The following is a 25,492-nucleotide window of genomic DNA, read 5'->3' as shown; positions in this document are numbered from 1 at the left end:
AAAAATATTGAAAACATGGTTTGAGTATTGTATATTTGGAAGCTCAAACAACTAAAGTGTTAATTTGGCCTAACACAATCTGGTGTCATGTTATGTTTGAATGGAGACTAGACCTTTTTATTTGAGAGGCAGAGGTGTGTCGTGCTTTCTTGAGAATGGCAGATTACAGAGTACCTGATTCCTTAAGGCAATTCCTGCAAGCGGCAGGGTGTGGTATCCCACTGCCAGGGAGAGGGAGGATCAAACACCATAATAGCTGTGGACTTTGAGGACCCAGGAACAGTGGAAGCCAGGACTACTGAAGTGCTTTATAGGTCCTAGAAAACATACGAGTTGGGCATAGAAGAACACATCATAAATTTATAGCACATGACCCCCCCCCCCCGCAAAAAAAAAGAAAAGATTCTGGGAACTGTAGTTTACCCCTCACAAAGCTAAACGGCCTCGGTCCTGTATACCTGAAGGAGTGTCTCCACCCCATCATTCAGCCTGGACACTGAGGTCCAGCTCCGAGGGCCTTCTGGTGGTTCCCTCACTGTGAGAAGTGAGGTTACAGGTAACCAGGCAGAGGGCCTTCTCAGTAGTGGCGCCCACCCTGTGGAACGCCCTCCCATCAAATGTCAAGAGAATAAACAACTATCCCGACTTCTAGAAGACACCTGAAGGCAGCCCTGTTTAGGGAAGTTTTTAGTGTTTAATGCTGTATCATTTTTCTGATATTTGGTTGGGAGCCGCCCAGAGTGTCTGGGGAAACCCAGCCAGATGGGTGGGGTAGAAATAATAAATTACTATTATTATTATTATACTTTCCAGCACCCTTAACAAACTACTGTTCCTAGGATTCTTACTATTCTTACTGTATATTTATTTATACCCCACTTTTTCCCCTGACAGGGCTAAAGGTTGCTTACAGATAAAAACAAGAATTGCTAAAAACAATGTGCAGTGTTTATGCAGCCTGACCAAAGATTTTGAGGACAAGGGGGCAGAGTCTAAAGAGAATTTGTTTATAACTGATAAATGTGCCTAGAAATGCAAGTCTAGCCATCAGAATTACAGTCGAGGCAAGGGATAGGAAAGGCCATTAGGTTACAAATATGCATTTTATCCACCGAAGTGGTGCTGGAACAATGGCCACCTGCAGCTAGGACTTCTGAGCTTTGTCACTGCATGTTGTCCTTATGCCACTGTTTTTTTATGTTTGCTTTTAAATATAGAGTCGTAGAGATTGCTGCATGTCACTCTGCTCACACTTCTGCTGCTAAAACCCAGGGTGGCCAAGTGTACATGTGGGGTCAGTGCCGGGGACAGTCTCTCACTCTGCCGCATCTCACCCACTTTGTCTGCACGGATGATGTGTTTGCTTGTTTTGCTACTCCTGCAGTGACTTGGCGTCTCCTCTCAGTGGGTGAGCTTCAGACAAATTTTTTTCTGTTTGCATTGCTGTATCTTACTTAGTTCTTGAAGATATGTAAATAGCATTCTTTTCAGTGGTATAGTTTGGATCACAGCTTGGTGGAAGAAATAAGCCCCACGTCCTTGTCAGGGTTGGCTCTATCTCCTCTGACATGGCTTCTCTTTAGGTGAAAGGCAGGCCTTCTGCCATATTGGTCCTAAGGGACACCTGCCCCCTTAACCTGGACTGCTGAAGGCTCCTTTCCATCTGGTGTTCTGCTGAATGTGCTCTTAAATCTTCCCAGGAGGAGAGGAAAGCTCCAAACACCACTGCTGTGATAGCAGTTGGAAAGCATCTGAATGGCACAGGCCTGACCATTCTGAGAGCTGTGGAAAGCCCTTCCCTAACTGTGTTGCAGGTCTGAGCAACTGCAGAACCACAAAGGAGAATTTGCAAGAAGCTCAGCCGTAGGCCAGGAGGAGGGAGCCTGGGGCCAAAATGCACAATCCCAGACTCCTGGGATTCCCCCCAGGCCACCCCGCTCTCTGCACATCGTCCTAGAGCAGCCTTCCTCAACCCTGGGTCCCTGTGTGTTGTTGGACTACAACCCCCATCATTCCTAGCAGCATGGCCAGTCAGGGATTATGCCATTCAAGAACATCTTGGGGCCTGAGGTGAGAAAGGCTGTCCTGGAGTTTTCCTGCCTGGCTGGAATATGTCCCTGCACTCTTGTGTGCCTGGCTGGAGGACAGAGGTGGGGTGTCAGTGTGTGTAGAAATTAGCCTCCTGTGCACCAGTAAAATTTACATTAGTTGGCCTGCCCCCTTTTGCTGGTAGCCCTGCCCACCCCCAGTATGTCAGCTCTGGCAGGTTGCCTCTTCCGTCAGATCTGCTGCTCCCTTCATATGGCACTGTATGCCTGCAGTGACCTCATCAGTCAGAGTGAGAAACAGAATATCCTGGGATATGGTTAGCTTCCCACTACGTTTTAACCAAACTTCCAACCGGAAGTAGAAAAGAAAGAGAAGCAGCCTGGTGAACTGTCACCAGCCAGCTCCCACAGCGCTTCTGCAGAACCATCTTGCCCCAAGAGAAGCAGTCACAAGCGCTTTTGCTTTTCCCATTTTGTTGTAATTTTTAAAAGTAATCCTTATCATTGTAAAAATATTTTGTGAACTGATTGAGGTCAGCTTGAAAAACAATATGTGTTGCATACACGAATGCCTCCTACTGCTCAGAAGGCAGGAAACGCAATCCTAAAATTCCTGTCGGTCTCTGTTTGTTTCCTGCCTTCGCTCAGGGTCTGCTGATTCTCCACCGATTCTCCTACAAGCTCAGCTCATTCTGCCTCCTATTTCTGTCTCCTCTTCTCTTTAGCCTAGTTTAGCCTTCTGTCTTTTACTGCTCTCCTCTTTGCTTTTCCTTTGTTTAAAAAAAAGCACATGATTATTTGCCCAGCTCCCTGGTGCAGCTTTCCCTTTTTACTTTGCCTCCTTTTCTCCCTGTCCCAATGCCTCCATCTTGGAAAGGATCAACCCGTAAGACTTGTGGCAGCAGCAAACGCTGCCAGGTCCTTAAGAAAATGGGCATATTCCGTGGTAGCAGTTGGCAAATGCCTCTTTGCTTCATCTTCCTAGACTGGTGAGCTAACATTTGGGACAGTCAAGTTGCTGTAGCTGCAAGGAGGAATTTATTGCCAGTCCCACTCGATTGCCCTCCACATCACAGTGTCTTGGCCTTGCTGCCCAAAGTGAAACTGCTCCCTCAATGACCCACCAATCTCTGGGTATGCAACAAAGCAGGCACCATCTTGAGTAAAACAGTTATGAACACAGGCCATCAGATGGTGCCTGGAACCTGCCTGAGGCAGAATGCCTCTGACTCTCTTGGGGAAGCCTCTGTACAGGCCGAGGTTTAGACCACAGAGCCACCCATGTCCCTTATTGGAGGTTCCACCAATTGCCAATCAGAAGGTTGGCGGTTCAAATCCGCATGATGGGGTGAGCTCCCATTGCTGTGTCCCAGCTTCTGCCAACCTAGCAGTTCAAAAGCATACCCATGCAAGTAGATAAATAGGTATTGCTGTAGCAGGAAGGTAAACAGTGTTTCTGTGCACTCTGGTTTCCTTCACGGTGTTCTGTTGCACCAGAAGCAGTTTAGTCCTGCTGGCCACATGACCCGGAAAGCTGTCTGTGGACAAACACCGGCTTCCTTGGCCTGAAAGCGAGATGAGCGCCGCAACCCCATCGTCGGCTTTGACTGGGCTTAACTGTCCAGGGGTCCTTTACCTTACCTTTAACAAGCTGAGACAATGTCAGCACAGCAAATCTCCTGAGCAGGTAGACACCCCCCTCCCCCCGGGCACATCCCTCCTGTTTCTTAAGTTCCAGCTTTCTGTTTAAAATTAGACTGTTTTCAGAAGAAAAGAAAAATCCATTTGCTGACATTTCATGCTGTTTGATTTCCTTTTTCTTTCACCCATAACACTGGCATAAAGAGTACCAGGAGTGGGGGCTTTGCAGGCTCTGAGCCACCTAGATAAAGAGATGGGGAAACCTTTCCTTGCCCCCATAGCTATGGGCCATTTTTTTTGTTAAAACTGTTGATATTGTTTTACCCCATAGCTTTGTGGGGAAGGGTGTCCCATTCTATGTTTTCTAGGTGGTTTGGAGGCTTCATGGCTATGTCATTTGAGACTAAGCAGCTCCCTTTGCCCCTCAGTGGCTGCAGGTACCTCAAGCACATTTTCCTTGAATGCTAAAACTGTGTGGGGCAGATATTGGTGCTGCTCCTTCTACTTAGAGCAGGCACTTGGCCAAGGCAGCATTGGGGCAAGGGGTGCTTCAAAAGGTTCTTCCCGGTTTCTGAACTGCCCCCCCCATTGTGATGGACCTTTGGGGTTGTGCTGGAAGCCTCCAACACCATCCAGAGAACGAGTGTCACATGGCACCCCAGACTCCACAGCACGGCGGCATTGCAAGAGTCCCGCCACTTAGCCTGCGTTTGTGGAAATGAGGCACAGAAGAGACTGTGGTGTCTTTAGCATATATAGGCTATTTGCCTACACACACACACACACACACACACACACACACAACTTGAGCCTATGATGGAGGGGCTCACAGCAATACACGGTTATTTTTCTCCCATGGCTGTCGCCTTTGATTTAAACTGCCACTATGCTTTTTCTTCTAGCTTATATCAGGCAAGCTCCAAACCTGAAACTCCACCCTTGAAATTCTTGCACTGTCTTCTGCTAACTACCCAGAGCCCAAGGGATAGGGGGAAAAACCATAATGGCAGTTTGTGAGCGACATCAAATTGAAAAATGGGGGGGGGGGGGGGCGGAGCTCAGAGCAATGTGGGCTTGCAGTTTAAATCCAAGGCAACAGATTAGGGCCATAACCCCCACAAGGGATGGAGTCGCTTTCCTTCTTTGCTCAATGCTGTTCTGTGTTACCACTTTGGCTTTGTATTTATAATCAGATCCATCATAAGCTGCTATTCAGCTCAGCCAGGGCTCAGAACTGGCGGCAGAGCTGGAGGAACTGCCCTGCAGGTCCTTGGTCCCTTGACTGCCTGCCCCTGGCCGGGGGTGGGGGCCTTAGACCCCTGGTTGCGCTGGCGTCTGCTCCATTCTGCTCTTCAGCTTTTTAGGTTGAGGCCTGGGTGTAAACTGTGGGAACTTCAGCAGCTTATGTGACAAATGAGGATGTGGTTACCACTCGGTCACAAGCCAAGACAGACAATTCCTGTTACGCAAAGAACTCCCGAGGTGGCCAGGCCAGGGGTCATGTTCTGAAGAGAAGAATGGCTGAAAGGCTGTCCCCTTGGTTGCCTGCTTCTTTTGCATTGGTTCATGTGAACAGAGGGCCGAAGGGAGAGGCAGTGTGTTTTAAATGTATTCATTGGTGTCTTGTTTAGAGCCTGATGACCACTTAACAGTAGCTCAGTCAATAAAGAAGGAATTTGACAGTCCAGATAATGCAGATGTGAGATTTCAAGTGGATGGAAAATACATTCATGTTCATAAAGTCCTTCTCAAAATTAGGTATGGAACTAATATTCCCACCCTTTTTTCTCCCTTTTTGTTGTTCTGTTTTACAACCAGAATCAAGCTGCTTGCCAGTGACGTAACTTATTTTCCTTCTGTATGTAATTCTTCAGGTGTGAGCACTTCCGTTCAGTACTAAACAACAATAACGATGAAATTATAGAAATAAGTGAATTCTCCTATCCCGTTTACCGAGCCTTTCTGGAATACCTGTACACGGACAGCATCAGTCTTCCTCCTGAAGATGCAGTAGGTAATTGGAAGAAATGGGTTCATTTAGAAGAGCTGAAGTTCATTTCAGCAGGCTTAAAATGTAAAGTAGTTGAATGTATTGAAAAGCATGTGATACTCTTTAATACTGCATATATTTTGAGAACAGCCCTTTTTTATTCTGATTATTCATTTGTTTATATAGGTGTCCCCCCATTTATGTGCGATCAATTTGTGCACCATCATGTATACACGTGGCATTGGGAAATAATTTAATTTAAACTTGGAAATGGTGTGAGAGAGCTAGAGAGTCCTTGTAGCTGGAGCTGGAAGAGGGCATCAGTGAAGACAGAGGAAGCCCTGAAGAGACCTGAGGCACAGCAGGGCTTTTTACAGCTGCTTAACTTCCCCACCTAACAGCTGATGCATGGGGTAGCGCAGCAGCTGCCAGCCCCAGACCTTCAACTCCGGATATTGTAGTCTGGATTGGGGAGAGAGTGGGAGAGAGCTAGCGAGCAGGAAAAAAGGGGGTTTGGAAGCTTTTTACATGATTTCTTCACATGATTTCAGTTATGCACATGGGGCCCCCACGCAAGTGGTAGGATGCCTGTACATTGAATTTCAGAATGGAATCTGCTGCACTAACTTTCCACTTCCAGCATGCAGCATCCTTACTGTGTATTTGAGAATTCATGGGTCAGTACATTGGATGCATTTATGAGTCAATGCACTGGAGCAATCAGCATGTATTTGTCCAGCTTGTAGCCTTTGAGAAAGGCCTTAATTAGCGGTAAAGTGGGTAAATTATAATTTTGTGTGCATGTAGTTGGATAGACCTGTAGGTGTCACAGGACATTTTGAATAAATGATAAAATAAGCAAAACCTTTGTTGGATTCCTTTGGAGGCCCCCTTAGTTCAGCACAGATATATCTGATTGGATTTTATGTGATATAAGCGGGACATGGCAGAAAGAGCAATTGCCTGATGATAATCTGGTCATCCGTGGTATTTTTCCCCAATAAAACAGGGTGTGAATTCTGGTTTTGCTTTTAACAAATGTCCAGTCTTGTTTTAAAGTTCTCTAAGCAAGTGATCCTGGCTTATTGGAAGGAGCTGAGCAGTAGACCTTAAGTAGCCTTATCTTTTATTAGCTTTAGCAGTACAGAATTCCTGCCCTCCAGATGAGGGAGCCAGAGGGCCACCTGCCCCAGGTGGTGGCAGGAGGAGCCCCAGGTGCACAGCTCAACTAACCTGCAGGTAATCTAAGAGGCTTTGCCCCTATTTGATTATTTTCAGCACCCCTAATTTTCCTAATGTACCATTTGCATACTTGAGCAAAATTAAATCACTGCTTCTCCCCAGGCTGCAGTTTTGATAAAACATTATCACAGTTATGCTGGCGTTCAGCATAATTGCTCAATTGATAATATGACCTTTGACATTGAAGACCCAATAGTATTTCACATCTTCCGTAAAAGAAGAAGTGAAATCTCAATTATTTCCCTTTTCATTTTCAAAAAGGAACACTGCATAAGCATTACGTCACATAACTCCCCACAACAAAGAATTTATATAACGGGAACATGCAATTCATAGCAGTTGCCAGACTCTGTTTGGGGTGGGAAGTGCAGGCCATTGTCACGAAAGTCAGTGTGAAGAAAAGGGAATGAGGAAATGGTTGCTTTCATAACACATATAGTCCGCCTTACTTTTTCTGCTAGAGGCTCATAGGCCTCAGGAATCAGGATGGGGGTTGCTCAGTCCTGACTGATCCCAGGCAGACCAAGCCAAGCTTCTCCTGGCTGCAACCTCAGGTCTTCACCCACTGAGTAGGAAGGTCTGAAGGGGGCAACTGTTGCACATTCAGCTGAATGCCTGGACAACCAGGATTCCCAATCCAGTGGGAAACTGGAAGCATGTTAAATAGTGCCCCCAAGAAGCAGCCGTGCAGCTTGTTAAGCTATAAAGCTGTGGTCTACCCATTTTGATCCAAGAAATACAGGACTATAGCAAATGCATTTTCCCCTCCTTATTCCCCTTCTGGGCAGTTAAATATTAAGATCCAGAGTTTCTGTTTCGGACAAACCTTAGAAAAATAGGGATGAGTTAAAATTGTGGAATGCAAATAGCAAGCATGTTGTATGTGCAAAACATCCCTAAATGTTTGGGTGTTTGTGTGCCACTGAAAATATGAACTCTTCAATGTTTCCTTTCCTTCTAACCTGTGTGGCCACGTATATCCCCTGCCCCCCCTTTTCTCCTGGCAGGTCTGCTGGACCTCGCAACCTTCTACCGAGAAAATAGACTGAAAAAGCTTTGCCAGCAAACAATCAAGCAGGGAATTTCCGAGGAGAATGCAATCGCCCTTCTTTCTGCCGCAGTCAAGTATGAAGCAAAGGTAGGAATGAGGCTTAGCAATGAGGCTTAATAGTTTCCTGCAGAGGCATGCTGCTTGTGATGTTTGAGACCCCTTGGTATTGGAAATAATCTGGTAACTAAGAGACTAAGCTGGGAAACTCCACCAGATGGGCGGGGTATAAATATTATTATTATTATTATTATTATTATTATTATTATTATTATTATTAAAATTTAAATGATGATTATGAATCAGGAGGGGCCCAGTTTGAATTTTGCTTTTGTAATATACCTTCCAGGTGGCTGTCAGGGGTGCTTCCCAGTCCAAGGAATACACATGGCAGAGTTAACTCTTTAGTCGCCTCTACAGCTCGGGATACCTAAGCACATGCATGTAGTGTCTAGGCAGCTGTTCCCAGGTCTGGACTCTATGGAGCAGTTGCAGCAACTGGAGAGCACTTTTCCTCCACCAGGTTCTGCCTCTTCTCCCCACAGCCTGTGCACACATAGCTGGCACCTGCGTGGAAGACGCCTCTGTCCTTCCTCCTTCCATCCTCTCCTGCTTCTGGGAGACAGTGGGGCAGGGGAGGGTGGGAAGCAATTGCCTGTTCTTTCTCCAGCTCTGAAGCTTCTCCTGCCTCTGATTCTTACCTCCTGGTTGGGACAGGTTCCCACAAACCACTGCACTCCTCTCCCCAGTCAGATGGCAGCCCCCTTCCAGCAGTGCACACATATATGTGTCCTGCCAGGGGCAAAGGACCATTTTCTGAGCCTCATCTTCCCATCTACAGTCTGGAGAGCATACTCCTGGCCTATCTTCCTTGGCTGTTCTAAGGATGACAAGACACAGGATGCAAAGAAGTTTGAACATTTGAAAGTACAGCACAAATATTAATCTGAAGGTCACAGTTTTTTCTGGTTTACAAGATATCAAATAGCTATCCGAAAGGTTTGAGAGCTGCAGACTTTCCCCTTCCCCTCTTCCTTCTAGACTTGCTTCTGTGCATGTCTTCACGGGACCAGGCACTAGTGACCAGCCCTTTTTTGTTCATACCCACTACAACAGATTGTCTGCACTGAAATATACTATATCAAGTAAAGGAAAATAATAAACGAAATCCATAGCTCAGCCACAAAGCTGCATTTTCAGCAGAACTTGTACACTTTAAAATATCTTGAACACTCCCTTTGTGGGAGCTGTTTTTGTGTATTCATGGTGCATGGTACATTATTATTGAAGAACTTTAAGTGACGATTCTAAAAAAGCAAAGGGTTGGCTATATACTTACTCTCCTTAACTAAGGGATGGACTCCTTCCATTTACAGAGAGGAGCAAGTTCCTTCCTTCTGCATGGAGGCAATTTTCACCCATTCCCCCTTCTTCCTGCTGCTCCCAGCTCGACCTTCTTTGCTGTTCTGAATGCCCCCCCCCCGACTTCTGGGGGAATGGACAGTCAGAGAAACTCACTTCTCTCCTGCCTTTTAGCAGGAAGAGTTCTGCTCCTGGGTGGCCAGGATCCAGCCTTCATAGTTCTGTTGTAACAATTTCTTTTCAAATGCTTTTTCTTTTCTTATTCAGGTTACTGAGTATGGTTCATATTACTGGAGCCAACTTTATTTTCAATATTGGCTGCATTTGCAGAGGCTGAACTGTGGCTCAGTGCTAATGGGCTCAGATGCTTTAGTTGAGATTTCGGCATTGCAGTTGCACTAGATGCCCCACAGGGTCCCTTCCAACTCTGAAGTCCTATGATCCAGTGACTGTTTGAAATGAAGTACTAACAAGGATTCTTTCAAAGCGTTAATTCTATCATGCAACAGCAAACTATCACTCGGCCTTAGAACACTTTTTTTTTTTTAAATCCTGACTAGCTTTTCAGGTACCTTTTAACTGAATAACTTTCTAAAGAAATGCCTGAAGTAACTGATATTACAGTTTGAAGTCTTGTTTATTCTGCTATATTTTACTCCAAGACGACCCATTTATCCTAAATAGAGCCCAATAAGGCAGACATATATGTACAAAATATATTTTTTTAATGTGATCCCATTGAGATCCCAAGATGAAATTTTGCAAATAACTCTTATAAATATTAAATCATACATATTTGGCAATTTTAAAATCATATTAATTTTTAAATCACTTTTTAAAATTTAAAATTTTGTATCTTAACTTTAAAATTTAAAGTAAGCCCATCATGTGACAATAGCATATTAAAGGTTCTGAAGAGATCAGTATTTTTAGTTTTGAAATATCTCTATTCTGGGCTGAGCTTTCAAGGTTTTTGTGTAGTCTGGCAAGGCCAAAGTTGTCATTTTTTAATTTCAAACCCACATAACTAAAAAATGGGATGAGATAAAAAAATAAAATTTCAGATTTAAACTTAGTTTTGATCATTCAACAAGTGTACAAAATATTAAGAAAATTGAATTCCATGAGGTAAAAAAAAACTGGATCACTTGATATAGAATGACCCGCAGTTGGAGTTACCAGCCCATGGGTGGCAGCTGCTGTCAGAGTTTACTTTGAATTTCGGCAAATGTCAGCGCAGGGGCTGTAGCTGTGCCTGGAAAATGTATCCGCCATGTCGCTTCATTTTGGGTGGTCCCATTTCCGCTAACATATGTAATACTTATTTCCTTCCTAGGAATTAGAAGAATTTTGCTTTCGGTTTTGCATAAACCACTTGACTGTAGTTACTCAGACATCAGGCTTTGCAGAAATGGACCATGACCTTCTGAAGAACTTCATTAGCAAAGCCAGCCAAGTGGGAGCATTTAAAAACTGAAGGAAGGGCAGTTGCAGAAAATCAAGGTATTTTCAGAAGGGATACTCGCGAAGTGCTGGAAAAAGAGTATGTCTCATGAATGTGGTTTGGCTCGCAAAACATAGCCACTAACTTCACGGAGCAAAAAAGGCTGCGGGACTCTCATAACCACTCCCCCGCCCCCGGGATATTGTTGCATCTTCCTTTATGTCATTTGTTCAGCTTTGAAAAACCTTGCATAAATGCTCTTTGGCAGTTTGCATTGGCAGCATTCAGGAATCAGTGTGCTGCCCTAGTAAGGGAAAACTCCCCCTCTTAATACTCCTGGTGGGTGAAAATCTAGGAGAGGACACTGTACCCCTCGGTCTATGCACTTCACTATGTTCTACTCTGTTTGCAGAGGATGCCACCTCCTGGCTTTAGCTTGGGCATGGACAGAATTCATGTCCTCTTCAGTTTGAGGGACTAAGTAACCTATGCTTGTGTTCCAAACATGTAATGTAGAATTCAGCGGACTTCTCTAAAATTGTATCTGCACTGTTTGCTGAACCCTACAGAGCACCATATTATCCTAAGTGAAATTCAAATAGTGTCACTCTATCAGTCTCGCTGCTGCAACAATGGTGCAAGCTTTTGTGGGCTTTTGACAGGGAATTAAATTACTCCCTGGTTTAAGTCTAGGCTAGTTTTAAGAAATCTAAACCCACTTAAAAGCAAGTGTCATAAAAGCTCCAGCTTTTATCAGCCGCCTACAAAAGTGACTGCAGTGGCAAATAACCTCATGACCGGGATTGAGATGCACTCAGCAACCAGAACCTACAATGTTTTTTCTGCAGGTTGCTTTCCTTTTTTTTTGAAAAAACAAACAGCCAGCAACTGGTGTTTTCCTCATCTGCGGTAAATTTGGTTATTATACCAGCCTCTACTGTGGTTGTCATTTCTAAGCTGTCACACACTATAATCCTCAGAGGCAAGAGGAGCAGGTAGCAGCATTGTAAACCTCTTTTGTACTGCAAGCTACAAAGTCATCTTTCAGTGAGTGCCTTTTGCAGCAGAAATTGCTTCTCTGCTTCCATCTACCCAAGGGTGGGTGGTGGAGGACAGATAAATAGTTTACATTAATATGTCAGAACATCAATAAAAGAAGGAGGGGCAGTGGAAAAGAGGTTGGCTGGGGGAGAAAACAAGTGGATTTTTGAAGAGATTGTGTTCACTTACCTTTTTTAACTCTGGTTTTAAATTCTACCAACCTGTATAAAATTTATTCCGCAGATCTTGGGGGAAACTGAGCTCTTCCCCTTAACTACTAAACTTTGCTTAACTCTTCTTCCTCCACTCCCACTTCTAAGGCTTCAGATATCTAAATTTAACCTTCTCTAATCACACGCTCTTACAGGGAAATCTCAACAGGAGCTAGTTCCTTCACTGTTAAAACTGGTAGAAAATACTCAAGTGTGTTTGACTAAGGTGTCTTTTTAGAACTAGTCTTCTAAAGCTCTTCCATGTATGTGGGAACTTGAAAACTGCTTCAAAATCTGATACTTATGTGTGCATATTTTAGGTCAGAGAGAGGCCACAGTACTGTTTTGTCTTCGTCACCAAAGTGAAATGGGGTGCAAAGAAAAATGGGGAAGAAAATTGGTGTTTCTAGTCTACAAGGTAAATTATGAGAGCTTTTAAACTTTCCGTTGGTAGAAAGTACGACTGGTATTTACCTGAAAAGAAGATTTGTAAGGGTGTCATGCTGTCACTGGGTTGGGTGGAGTTGTCCTGGTGAGGAAGGCAGGAGTGATAAGCTCTCCCCACAGTGGGTGTCCCCCCAGACTCACCAAGCTCAAGTTCTGCTGTAGAAGGAGCAAAAGGGGAGCAAAGCGCAGGCAAGAGCAGGAAACGGGGGGCACCCACTTCTTGAAGAGCTTATCACTCCTGCCTTCCTCACCAGGACAACTCCACCCAACCCAGTGACAGCATGACACAAGTGTTACTGCCAAGTGTAAGCTAATGCTACAAAAGTTGCTTATTTAATCATTATTGCTGAAAATCAGCATCCTTGTGGGTCATTCAAACCAAATTAAGGAGTTTTTGCATGATACTGTGGCTGTGCTCCTGTGATCTTGGAAAGACATCCCATGGCCACAGAATGCATCAGCTCTCCCTTTCTGAGAATGAAGAGATCCTTGGTCCTGCTTCTGCCACAACTGCCCTGACCAGACCAACCTTGGAGATCCAATGTCTCTAGGGCCAAAAAGGGACCTGCTGGCTGGCCAGCAACCATGGGAAAGTGACCCAAAGGAGCTAGTGCATTTGCTGTCCCTGCCCATGTCCACCAGCTGAGTGCTCCTCCACCCTCATTTCCAGTGCTGGCGAGAGCTTGGCAGAGCATGAGAAAAGGAGGAAGACACTGCTCTCTCGCACAGTAACCCCAAAGCCACAGCTAGGAGGAGGCCGAAGAGAGGGCTGCAAACCTCTCCAGCCTATTTGTATCTGGAACTCAGAGCCCTGACACTCTTTTGCCCTAACCCTTATCTGAGCATGTGAACCTGAACACTGAACAGCTGAAGAGAAAATGTAACAACAAAAGGGCATGAGGGCAGAGGGAGGGATGGCAGGCGAATATGAACTGTATTGTAGTAATACAAAAACTCTAATAAACTAAAGGTGAAAAAGCCCTAAAAATAGTTACACACTAGGATTTTGCTAGCAATCTGACTGCATTGAAATCACTATTAATGTTATACTACCAATGTTTGTAAATGTGTATTGTACTGAAATAAACATTTCAAGAATGTAGTTTTTTTTCCCTCTAAACCATAAATCATGCAGCATGAAAATAATCCATACTTGGAGACAAAGGTGAGAAAAAAATCCATTTTTATAGTTCACCTCTATGCCATCCTAGGACCAAAATCAAATGCACAGGATTATGAGAATTCAAGGTCATAACTACAAGGAAAACTATATATTGCTGCTTACATGAAGACTATCCCTTCTTACATGAAAAAGTGAAATTAATCCTTGAAGCAGTAATATTTATCTGTATAAAGAATAATACTTCCAATGGACAGTAGTCACCTTTGCTTCAATACATAATTATAATAGGATAGTTAAACTTTAGTAGCCAAAATCTTAAACTTATTGCTAGTAAAACCCCAGGGTTTCATTTTCATAGCCTAGTTAAGCTTTAAAATTCAACCACCTATTTGCATGAAAGCTTTTAACATCTTTTTTTGTTCAAGATATGGATGGAAAAGAGCACATTTAGTATTTGTACTGCAGAAAAGAAAATGGTGAATATGCCTATCAGTACATTTCAGTAAAATTCAAGAAGCCCACCAGATTACAAAAAGCAAATAAGTGCTTGAAAACAAAAGGAATGAAGGTGGAAATATTAATGAGGTACAGCATCTCTGTTTCAGTAGTATGGCTACACAGTGAGCTGGATCCAGTCCTACTCAAGTACAATAAGCTTTTACACCTCATGTTCAAGTTATACACATTATTGTAGATCTTAGTCCTTGCATGTGTAATTAAATTATGTATGAACTGCTTTTTTGTTTGCTTGTTTGTTTCTAATGCATAAAATAGGTAAATAGTGCATGCAAGTCTAAAACTGAAATGACATTTCTTATAAAACAAGTGCATTTTGACTGTCTATTTAAATCTCAGGTGCCTTTGCTCTAAGGAATTTGTATAAATAAAACGAAAGAGTATTAAACCACCAATGCTGCATCTGGAAGCAAAGAATTTTTTACTTTAAAAACCCATATATGTGGCAATTAAGTAGCTAATATTGCATACTGCTATAAAACATTGGCTATAAAGCCCAACTATTTCAAATTAGCAAATGACAAGATAATGTAGACAATAAAGATACAGCAAAACATACAATTCACATAATGTGGAAGTTCACTTTTGATCAGTGGTTGAAGTATCAGCTCCATCATTCAGTTTCTGGTTTTGTATTCTGGTTCGAGTAGATGCTAAAAAACAAGCACGACAGTTTTACTTTGGGCATTAAATAGGAAAAATAAGTGGAAGGCAAATAAGCAGCTAATCCGGCCTTTGTTCTACAAAGGTGGTGCTCATTACAATGGACATGTGAAGAGAATGAATAAAAACAGTATCAAGAGGAATAATGAAAAGTTGGCACAGAAAAACCTGGGACTGCATCCGTTATTAAAAGGACCTGACTTAAGAGCACAAGGGGGCAGGAAACCCATCTGAGTCCAAGAACGCCAGCACTGGAGACTAACAGTCAAAATCAAGAAACCCAGACTTAGAAAACTGCACAGCTGTTTGTGCATGGCCAACACCCCATTGGTGTGAATGTTTTGCTTTAAACTACTCCCAGACTTTGGATCTCCCTCCCTATACAGGCTAAACTGGCTTCTTTCTGCCAGCAGGTGAATAATCCATTCCAACAGGCTTTTGGGAACTGACCGTTAAACCACAGAGCCTTGGACTTGCCGATCAGAAGGTCGGCGGTTCGAATCCCTGCGACAGGGTGAGCTCCTGTTGCTCGGTTCCTGCTCCTGCCAACCTAGCAGTTTGAAAGCACGTCAAAGTACAAGTAGATAAAGAGGTACCGCTCCAGCGGGAAGGTAAATGGTGTTTCTGTGCGCTGCTCTGGTTCGCCAGAAGCAGCTTTGTCATGCTGGCCACATGACTTGGAAGCTGTCTGCGGACAAACGCTGGCTCCCTCAGCCAATAAAGCGAGATGAGCACTGCAACCCCAGAGTCTGTCACAACCGGACCTAATGGTCAGGGGTCCCTTTACCTTTACCTTACGCTGCTTTTATTGTAATGATCTCTGTGTTTTAATAGATCTTATATACATGCACACCTTTTAATTCTATTAATGTTTAACTGGTTTTAATGACACCCCACCAAAAAAATGTTTTAAGCTATTTCTATTTTATCTGTAAGCTGCCTTGATTCCCTTTCAGGGGGAAAGGCATCCTGGGTGCCACTTAAGATGAAGTCCTCTGGTCAGTTCCATGAACAACTAAGGCAAAGTCATTCAGTGCATCAAAAATTCTACCTCTTCGCACACATATACCCTGTCTACATGAGGGTATGGTAATCAGCTATTACGACAGCCTTTCTCAGTATCGCCCTGAGCAAACTGGTCAGGGGGCTGATGGCACACACCCCCAGCACTAAATTAGCTTTGGGACACAGTATCACCATGTGCAGCATTCCTATGGAGAAATCTTGCCCTTTGGGAATTTCCAGTTTGCTGGACTCTGTGCCCTATTTGACATACCGAATGATGCCCCCTCCAGTGCTTCCTTCCCTGCCTTTACTATGGATTTTGTATTCAGACAGAGCTAACTGCATCCCACTGGTTTTCTCCAGTCTACCATGTTCTCCATATGCCCCTTATATCAATGCTCTCCTCTAAGACCAAGCACGAAAACTCACACTTACGGACTCAGAAGTGTCTAGCATTGGCATATAAATTTATACACAGCTTCTCTCCTTATAAAGGAGAGACAGAATCTAGGCACTGAAAGTGCAGTGGTGCATGGCAGCAGTTCAAAGAAGTCAAAGCACCACAGACTAAAACCAAGTGCCAAAGACATTTGAACAAAATTTCACCTTCATTTCGGCGGAAAGATTTATTCTGAACTGGACCCTCCTCGGTTCCTATCAACTTCCCCCCTACAGTCTGTTTTAAAGCTGCTTTGCCACCTTTATATTGTAAGTGTCAATAGTTTGGTTCCATGCTGGTTCAAGGGCAGCTTGCCTCTCTTGTACAGGCTTGGCTCATCCCAAAACATTCCCCAGTGCCAAATAAGTCCAAGCCGCCTCCTCGCAATACCGTCTCATCCACACACACAGACCAGTCTGCTGTCAAGCTGTCCCTGGGCTTGGAACTGGTGGCGCCTCAGAGGCAGTTACCTTGAGAGTCCTGACTCAACATCCTGCCAAGCTAAAGTTCACTTCTAGGACCTCACAGCTATATTTCCCTTTGCCACTGGTGCCAATGTGCACCATGACCACTGACTCCTCTCCAGAAATCTACAAGGTTACGTAGACAACAGGCAGCATCCACAACCTTTACACCAGTCTTGTATCCCCATCACATGCGGCTTTCTTGTTCCTAATGACTGATTCACCCACGACCAAGATCATTCCCCCAGAGGAATAGCTTTGGCCTGAGAGGACAATTGCTCATGCCTCAAGGAACGGGTCATTCTAAGGAATTGTTCCCCTCTTCCCCCTTCCTGAGAATGTCACTCTCCGTTATATTGAGAACTATCTTTCCCTGGGGACAAGAACTTACTCATTTCTGCAAGCTTTTGTTGGAACTTGGAATCTCCAGAGAGGTGTTCCCTGTAGAGAGAGAAAAACCCAGTTACACAATACTCTGATCCAGAAAGCCTGGTTGGCTGGCTAGTGCCCCAGGGCAGCAAATGTGCATGTGCTTTCCCACTGCAAACCAGATGAGAACATGGATACATGTTTGGCAAATGGCACCGAATGACTTTCAGTGTACATTGCACCTAATCTCTGTGTGGAATTTCCCAGGGAGTGAAGGAATCTCTTTCGGCAGATCAGAACGTAATTTAATCATTTAAACCAGAGTTTCTCATTCAAGCTTAATGTGTGTGTGTACACACAGAGAGAAATACACAGTCTACACTGCACTTTAGGCATTTGCATAATTTCATTTACTGTATGAAACCTGTTATATAACCATAGAAACACAGAGGCATCACCAAAATTTCCAGTGTCGTCATTTGTACTGTAGAAGAAACAAGCCACATTTCAATATAAAATACATTTAAACCAGAGTTTCTCATTCAAGCTTAATGTGTGTGTGTACACACAGAGAGAAATACACAGTCTACACTGCACTTTAGGCATTTGCATAATTTCATTTACTGTATGAAACCTGTTATATAACCATAGAAACACAGAGGCATCACCAAAATTTCCAGTGTCGTCATTTGTACTGTAGAAGAAACAAGCCACATTTCAATATAAAATACATTTAAACCAGAGTTTCTCATTCAAGCTTAATGTGTGTGTGTACACACAGAGAGAAATACACAGTCTACACTGCACTTTAGGCATTTGCATAATTTCATTTACTGTATGAAACCTGTTATATAACCATAGAAACACAGAGGCATCACCAAAATTTCCAGTGTCGTCATTTGTACTGTAGAAGAAACAAGCCACATTTCAATATAAAATACATTTAAACCAGAGTTTCTCATTCAAGCTTAATGTGTGTGTGTACACACAGAGAGAAATACACAGTCTACACTGCACTTTAGGCATTTGCATAATTTCATTTACTGTATGAAACCTGTTATATAACCATAGAAACACAGAGGCATCACCAAAATTTCCAGTGTCATCATTTGTACTGTAGAAGAAACAAGCCACATTTCAATATAAAATACAGCAAGACTTAAGAGCTGCTTTGGAAAATTCAGAAACTGCCTTATCACTTTGTATAAAAATAAAACATGTTAATTGCCATAATTATACATACATGCACTTAATCAAACATTCCATTCTCCTTTTAGAAAGTATTTTATATCAATGAAGACAACTGAATTCAACCACTTTAAAAACAAGCTCACCTTCCATCTGCTTCATCTTGTCCAATATCAAAGTGCAGCCTCTTCAGAGGTTTGGGCGCTGTGCTCACTTCAGCATGCCGTTTTAGATTATGATCTCTGTTGCACACCATCTGGTTTATCTTCTGAAACTTTTCAGAAGTCTAGAATGCCAGAGAACCACACAAAAGTTGAAATCCATCATTTTATCTTAGAAATACAGTACTATGGGTTTGATCCAGAGTTGCCCTTCTGTTTGTGGAGGGAACAGATCCATCACAACCTCCCATGGTGCTCCAGAGGTCTTTCCACCCTTCAGAGGGCAAAGGAGAAACGGGTAGATCGCTTCCCCTTCCCTTCCTCCAGTCGAATATCACAGGAATAGACCTCTACCAAGCACAAGACTGGATTAACTCATCAAAGTCTCAGCAGGAAAAATACATCTTTTTTTCCTTTCCTTATTCCAGAAACAGCCTCACATAGATTAGGATAGGGAGCTGGTGTTTATTTGTTTTTATTTTTTAATAGCATAGCACTTACTCTCCAAACTCTAACCATCACTCCTTCTGGGATACTGTACTATAAGCTGCTGAGTGTTAATGGAGGGAGGAAACACAAAAAAAACCTGAGCCCAAGGAGAGAATGGAAGTTTGCTTACTGTGAACTTGTTCAAGGTCCCAACCAGCATGGAGCAAGGACTGCAGTCCTTGTGCAAGCTTAGCCCAGAGGCAGGGAGGCCACTCTTCCTTGCCACCCTTCACTATGCTAAAAGGTTCAGGTAGGAAGTGAGGTGGCAGATCCCTGTAGGAGACCCTGGAAACCTGCAACCACTCACTGGGATGGAGGGGCCAGTAGTCTGACTGGCTGGAAGGCAGATTCCTGTGGTCTCACCTTTGCATGGTTGGAATGCAGCCAATGGGGCAAAAGTAAGAGCCCTGACCATTTGCTTCTAGCCCCACTCACCCCTGGCGTGTGGCCCTTGGAAGGCTGCCCATGAGGGAATCCAGACGTCAGGATGAAAGAGTGCTGCAACCCAGATGGTCCACTCAGTATGTAGAAACCACTACAGTTGAACGCCTTGGTACTCGTACGTTTCGGCTCCCAAACGATCGAAACCCGGAGTGCGTGTTCCGGTTTTCGAACGTTATTTTGGAAGCCAAACATCCAATACGGCTTCCGCTACTGTTTCCGGTGCGCCTGCGCAATCAGGAGCCAATCAGAAGCCGCACCTTGGTTTTCGAATGTTTCGGAAGTCGAATGGACTTTTGGAACGCATTCCGTTCAAAAACCAAGGTATGACTGTATCTTATTTTTGTGTGGCTCTGCTCACTTCCAAACTAACTGGAATTCAACCACTTTAGTTCGCTATTAATGATGGAGCGGAAATCAGAAGGGCAGGAAGGTGACGGGGGGAGGGGAGAGTGTTTAGCCCTTTCCTTGTTGGTAAATTTCCTCTCAAAATTGCCCCCCTCAGGCTGCTCCTGTCTCACATCAGTATAGGGGAAGAAAAACAGATTCTTGTATCTTTTTGCCTGAAGGAAGACATGTAGCTTGAGGGGTGCAAATTGTGAGGGGAAAGAGCCAACCACAAAACTGCTTCACGCACTGCTTCCAGTGTGGCCAGCAGATGTTCTTTATTTAAAAAGATTTAAGGGACATGTTGTAGCTCTGTAACGTGCATCTTGACCATAATACTCTAAATCCATTTTAAAGCAATTATCATTTCAAACACAAAACTCACCCCAAAGGATTCTCCTATTGAGACCAATATTCTGCAAAAACAAGAATGGGATAAAAACATAACTCTCATTTTTCTATTAAACTGATGCCAAAAAATTACAGGTAACTTGCATCTTCTGCTTATTTTACTTCTGTGATGGCAGCTTTGCGTGGAAGGGTGGGAAATAAATAAATGAATAAATGGAAACTGAAGGAAACCCACTTTCCATTTATTTATTTTCATCTTCCCCACCTGCCTAAAGCTATGATCGCGGGTTTGCCCACCTTTGGGAAGGAGGTGCAAGGGCTGTGGCAGGCTCCTAGAGCCCTCCCACTTCCTCCCTAAAACTGGGCAAGCGCTTGCCTGCCTTTGGGAAGGAGGCACAAGGATAGATAGATAGATAGATAGATAGATAGATAGATAGATAGAACTTTATTCACATTAGCCAGTGGCCATAGCAACAGTGAAACATTACAGTATACTCAGAAAAGGAAGTTTGGGAGGCACAAGGACTGCAGGACCCTGCCTGAGCTCCTACGCCTCTCTCCTGAAGCCAGACTTGGGCTTTGAGAAGGCAGCAGCAGGGGAGCGCTTACGGGGGCGCCTGGCTTCACCTGTTTAACCAAACTCTCACATAAGATGAGAGTTACCTCATATACAAGGCATGACATGTGAAAACTCTCACGTTTGCAAGAGGAAGTTGCACAATACTCCCCATAACGCTCAACTTGCTCCTTTTCACCCAGATTTAGGAAGTGCCAAGTCTTATCAGCTAGACATTTCCTGTTCAAAGGAAAGAAATCAAAACCCATTTTCTTAACTCCCTAAACTACAACACAAACCTGAGGGGGAGGGGAGAGAATGCTACGGACAAGGACTGATAACCAATGATATCCATATGTTCAACCAGTCAGAGTGAAGTTCCTAGTCTGGGCATGATTCTAATAGGCTGTTTGGAGGTGGTTCATTTATTTGACCCAACTAAACTAATTTTCTTGCTTCCCCTGCCCTCTCCCCCAGCTGCTTTCCTTCAGATCGCTGAAGTTTCTGTGTCAATAGCCCAAGTCAGAGGCTTCATTTGGCTAAACAAGTTTTAGATGAGATAGTCATGACATAGCTAAAGTAGAAATTGAAAATCCAGGTTAAAAACATCAGACTTTTAATCCTTAATACTTTTTAAGGTTATCAATAATACTTCCACATTATCTTGAAAAAGTTTTCTTATAAATCAGTAAGAAATATGTCATAGCAAAAGCAAGTATTGCTTGTAGTTAATTTACTAATTACTAGTAGCACCAAATTAATAATATAAAATATAATATAATATAATCCCCCTATCTCCTGTAGCAGATATGGGGAAGGGGGACGAGATGACAGAGCCCCCTAAGCATTCACATAATGAAGGTATAGCAAGAGTCTGATCTTTTCAGCCCAGAAACATTCTGTCTAGCTTGTTTTTGTGTTTGATTCAGTTATTTGCTTAAAGAAACAGGTTACCTACTTTGACCTGGGTGTCATTTTAGTGGGTGACAACAGCCCCTCAGAGAATTTGTAGGGACTCTTCAAAGGTGAGATATAAATGTTGTTTCCCGCAGGGACACGCAAAGGGGAATGAGAAAACTTGTAAGGGCTGTGAGGAAGGTGTGGCAGAGACGATAATGTTGGAGGCTGTTAACATGAAAACATATGATTATTAACAACATCATAATCAATTAAACAGGCTAGTTCCTTGTTACACAAAAAAGGCCTCCAAGCTACTTGCAGCGTATTTAAAAACATAAGGGTAAGTAATACTAGATTATAACTTTATTCTTTGGTGATCACTCATAGCTGAGTAAGATTGTCTTCCATGAATATTGTCTTAACAGTGTGCCAGTTTATAATATAGATACATTCACATGAAAACTCAAGTTGTTGGTTTAAAAATGCACAAAATAATCTACCTAACAGCAGCAGAAAGCTTTGACAGAACATCAGTAGTGAAACATCACAGTCCATCAAAAGTAGTGAAACATCACAGTCCATCAAAAGCCTGGAGGAAAGAGGACGTTTTTATCTGGCACCAAAAAGATGTCAGCAAAGGTGCCAGGCAAACCAACCTGCAGAGGGCAACCCCAGCTGAAAAGGCCCCCTCCCTGGTCCTCAGAGCCTCCCTGCCAGAAGGGACTTGGAGAGAGGCATGAGATGAAGAGCTAATGTAGTTTCATATCAGGATAGGCATCCTGTAATCCATCCAATTAATTTTTGCTCATTTCTTTTAATTTACACTAGACTCAGGACAGGAGCACAACTACTTACCTTATTGGAAGCATATTGTAAAATGTTAGTTTTTAGCTTCTGCATGAATATTGAGTTGTAGAAGACTATAATGGAATCATATCTTCCTTCCCCAATCAAAACACACTTGAAAGTCTGGACAGGATTAGAAAATTATATATAAGCTCTCTTTAGTATTTGCATTTTCTTCTATTCTTCTACATAGCACAGTCCTAATAGAAGGGTGTCCCTCCATGGTGCCCATCCTGAGGTTGGATTGGTTTAAAATTGCCTTTAGATAGGGCATTCCTGGATCTAACTCAGGAACTGCAAAAATTCAAGACATCCTTTAAGGAACTAATGCATCCACACTGTTTAGCGTATGCTATCATTTTCTCCTCCCCCTTTTTTATTGATACTTTCCCCACATACAATACAATAAAAAAAACAAACTAATCTAAATAAAAATGGAAAGGAGACAAAAGAAAAAGGAAAATGGGATGGCAACACATTTTCACAATGCCATAATGTTTCAAAGAAATGTTAAACCCAACTAGCAGCCATAATTAAAATAGCTATATGGAAAACTGATGCTGAAAGGTTTCCCATACCTCTTGATTTGCATTAGTGAGTTCCTTATATGCTGTCACAATAGTTTTAAACCTGAGATCAATGTTCTTCACCTTGCAGATGCCATACATGGAGCACATCATTATCTATGGAAAAACAGAGAGTGCCAGTCAGAACTGGACATCAATGAAGCCCCTCACTTCCATTTTCCTCCTTCACAGAGGTTATAAAAGATGAACTCTAAGCAACCACTCAACAAATGGAACTACACACTATTTGGAATTACCTAAAAGTTTAATTAATTTTATTTAAGATTCCTATGTTGCTTTTCTATTAAAAGCAGCTGTACAAATAATAAAAAATACACAAACAAAATTATAACACAAAAACCAGCAAGCACTTGTAAAAAAAAAAGGGGGGGGGGAGATATCAATTTTAACATGCAACAAAATTTTAGAAAAACTGCACCAAATTAACCAATAAATGTTTGGGAGAATAAAAAGTTCTTAACTTGTCACGGAAACAACAACAGTATTGGTACCTCCCGCATGTGTCTGGGAAAGACGTTTCATAAAGCCTGGGGCCATCACTGACAATGTCTTCTATCTGGTCTCCACCCACCTAATGTTCACTAGTGCAAACATCTGAAGGAATGCCTCTGATGTTGACCTTATATTTCAGACACATTCATGTGGGACAAGATGTGGTGATCACCCAGGGTCCCCGGACGTTTCACCGTCTATTGATCCCTGTGCCACCACTTTATTTCTCACTGCCACCCCCCAGGCCCCACCTGGGACAATGCTGAGTCCAGTCAGGGTTAAACTGGAACATAAACTTCTGTTTATTTATCGCAGTTTAACAAGCGTGTGGTTTCATAAACGGTATTGGTCAATTACAATCATGGGGTGTCTATCCAGACCTATAACTTCCGCTACCTGCTCTCACTCACTAAACCACCTCTCAAATATTTACTTGTCTTCCTAGCCCCTAACTGTTCCTGACTCAGCTTATTTCACTACACTAACTCAACCTACCCACAGACTATCCCAATTCACTCCCACTCCAACCAACCACCCAACTCCCAACGAACTCCTCCCTTCGCTAGTTTTATAGTTCCTCTGACTCCACCCCCCTGGGTTCTGATTGGGTAACTTGTTTAACTATTTCACCTCCAGCATTCTCATATGTTAACATTACACAAGGTAATCCTTCAAATGCCCCAATTTCCCAGCCCATTTAGAGATGCAAAACCTGGCAAACTTGTCTTAATCATAAACCTGACCTGTGAGATAAATGCAATACGTAATAATTGAGGAAACAAATTTATTGAGAGCTGGGCTCTGCTTTTATATTTCTGGAATGACAGTGCAAATGATATTTTTCTTTTTAATTTAATCACAGTACTATAGAATGTTTTGCTATGTTGTCGCTTTGTCCCCCCCCAAAAAAAATTCTATGTCATGTGTTTTCCATTTCTTCAGAAGCAAGGATGTTTGATGTATAATGGTCTTGGCTACAGGCATGTCCAACCTCAAGTAGTCTGCGATACCATCCAGTATAAAATACTGGCAGTGATCTATCACACTCTCCCCTCCCCAGAAGCAAGGCCCGCTCATCACCCCCCACACCATTCCCCCCTGCAATATATATATATATTCTCCACCTCTATAAATAAGAGGAGTCAAAAGGATCAGAGAAGGAGACGAAATCAAAGGCACCGCTTTTGGCGCCAGAAAACCAGCATTAAAAGATATTTTTTAAAGGAATCACAGTTGCTGGTGAAGAGCTCCCGGCACACACTCCAGGTCGCTGGCCATGGATCACCCTCCTCTCGTGCAGGAGGTATGCGTTGGGCATGTCTGCAATATAGCATTAATTTTAAAAAACTGAAAAAACTACTATTGGAAGAAAGTAATTATTTGGACCCCTTCAAATCCATTTTAAGGTGAAGGTTTCCCAATGAAACTTCCAAATTCCAAGGTGGACAACCTACAAATGGCAAAATATGTGGAGGGGGAACAATCTATTGCTCTGGTATTCTTCTGGGTTTCCTGTCTGGGATGATGGCATTTATTACAGAGGTTCTGCTCTTACCTAGGAGTTAAATCCTAGAGGATAGTGCTGATGGGCACAGCTCAAGGCATATGTACCATGATGTCCCACAGTGCTCTGTTTCTCACCAATGCTATTCAACAACTGCATGAAGCTGTTGGGGGGGGGGAGGTGCCATCCAAACGCTGAAAGCATCCATCTCTATTACTCTTTTACCTCAGTACCACAGGAAACAGAAGTGTGTGGTTGCAAAAGGAGCTTGCAGATGAGCTAAGATTTAAGAAGGGTGTGTATAAGAAGTGGAAGAAAGAGGAAATCACTAAGGAGGAGTATACACGAGTAGCTAACAGTTGCAGGGTGACGGTCAGGCAGGCTAAAACTCAGAATGAGCTCAGACTTGCAAGGGAGGTTAAAAATAATAATAAATGTTTCTTTGGCTATGTCTGAAGCAAGAGGAAGAACAAGGAAGTGGTCGGTTCTCTGTGTGGAGAAGATTGAGAAACACTACTGGGTTTCACAAGAATACA

The 25,492-nt window shown here is 43.1% G+C and overlaps 2 protein-coding genes across 14 annotated transcripts in view; one reads left to right on the top strand and one right to left on the bottom strand.

The window, feature by feature from the left end:
• Nucleotides 1–14,335, top strand: part of LOC308483670 (RCC1 and BTB domain-containing protein 2) — a 28,068-nt gene extending 13,733 nt beyond the window's left edge. For 6 of the 11 annotated variants that reach the window (XM_081017777.1, XM_081017776.1, XM_081017773.1 and 3 more), the window contains 5 exons: nucleotides 1,218–1,408; nucleotides 5,321–5,447; nucleotides 5,564–5,703; nucleotides 7,929–8,059; nucleotides 10,668–11,636. In XM_081017777.1, coding sequence (XP_080873903.1) covers nucleotides 1,218–1,408; nucleotides 5,321–5,447; nucleotides 5,564–5,703; nucleotides 7,929–8,059; nucleotides 10,668–10,808 — 730 coding nt within the window. In that variant the 3' untranslated portion in view covers nucleotides 10,809–11,636. Of the gene's footprint in view, nucleotides 1–1,217; nucleotides 1,409–5,320; nucleotides 5,448–5,563; nucleotides 5,704–6,812; nucleotides 6,919–7,928; nucleotides 8,060–10,667; nucleotides 11,637–12,348 lie in introns of those variants that run through there. The other 5 variants (XR_013989747.1, XR_013989748.1, XM_081017778.1 and 2 more) reach the window with 5 other exon arrangements.
• The window catches only part of RB1 (RB transcriptional corepressor 1), a 52,265-nt gene continuing 40,414 nt past the window's right edge, over nucleotides 13,642–25,492 (bottom strand). For all 3 annotated transcript variants that reach the window (XM_081016456.1, XM_081016457.1, XM_081016458.1), the window contains 7 exons: nucleotides 22,952–23,056; nucleotides 22,383–22,496; nucleotides 21,586–21,752; nucleotides 20,106–20,136; nucleotides 18,389–18,528; nucleotides 17,077–17,126; nucleotides 13,642–14,767 (listed from right to left, as the gene is read on the bottom strand). In XM_081016456.1, coding sequence (XP_080872582.1) covers nucleotides 14,694–14,767; nucleotides 17,077–17,126; nucleotides 18,389–18,528; nucleotides 20,106–20,136; nucleotides 21,586–21,752; nucleotides 22,383–22,496; nucleotides 22,952–23,056 — 681 coding nt within the window. In that variant the 3' untranslated portion in view covers nucleotides 13,642–14,693. The remainder of the gene's footprint in view (nucleotides 14,768–17,076; nucleotides 17,127–18,388; nucleotides 18,529–20,105; nucleotides 20,137–21,585; nucleotides 21,753–22,382; nucleotides 22,497–22,951; nucleotides 23,057–25,492) is intronic.

Source organism: Podarcis pityusensis (genome assembly GCF_964106645.2).
Source record: "Podarcis pityusensis genome assembly, chromosome: 1".
NCBI classification, from domain to species: domain Eukaryota; kingdom Metazoa; phylum Chordata; class Lepidosauria; order Squamata; family Lacertidae; genus Podarcis; species Podarcis pityusensis.
The sequence above is the reverse complement of the archived record's forward strand: the minus strand, read 5'-3'. Positions and strand labels throughout refer to the sequence as shown.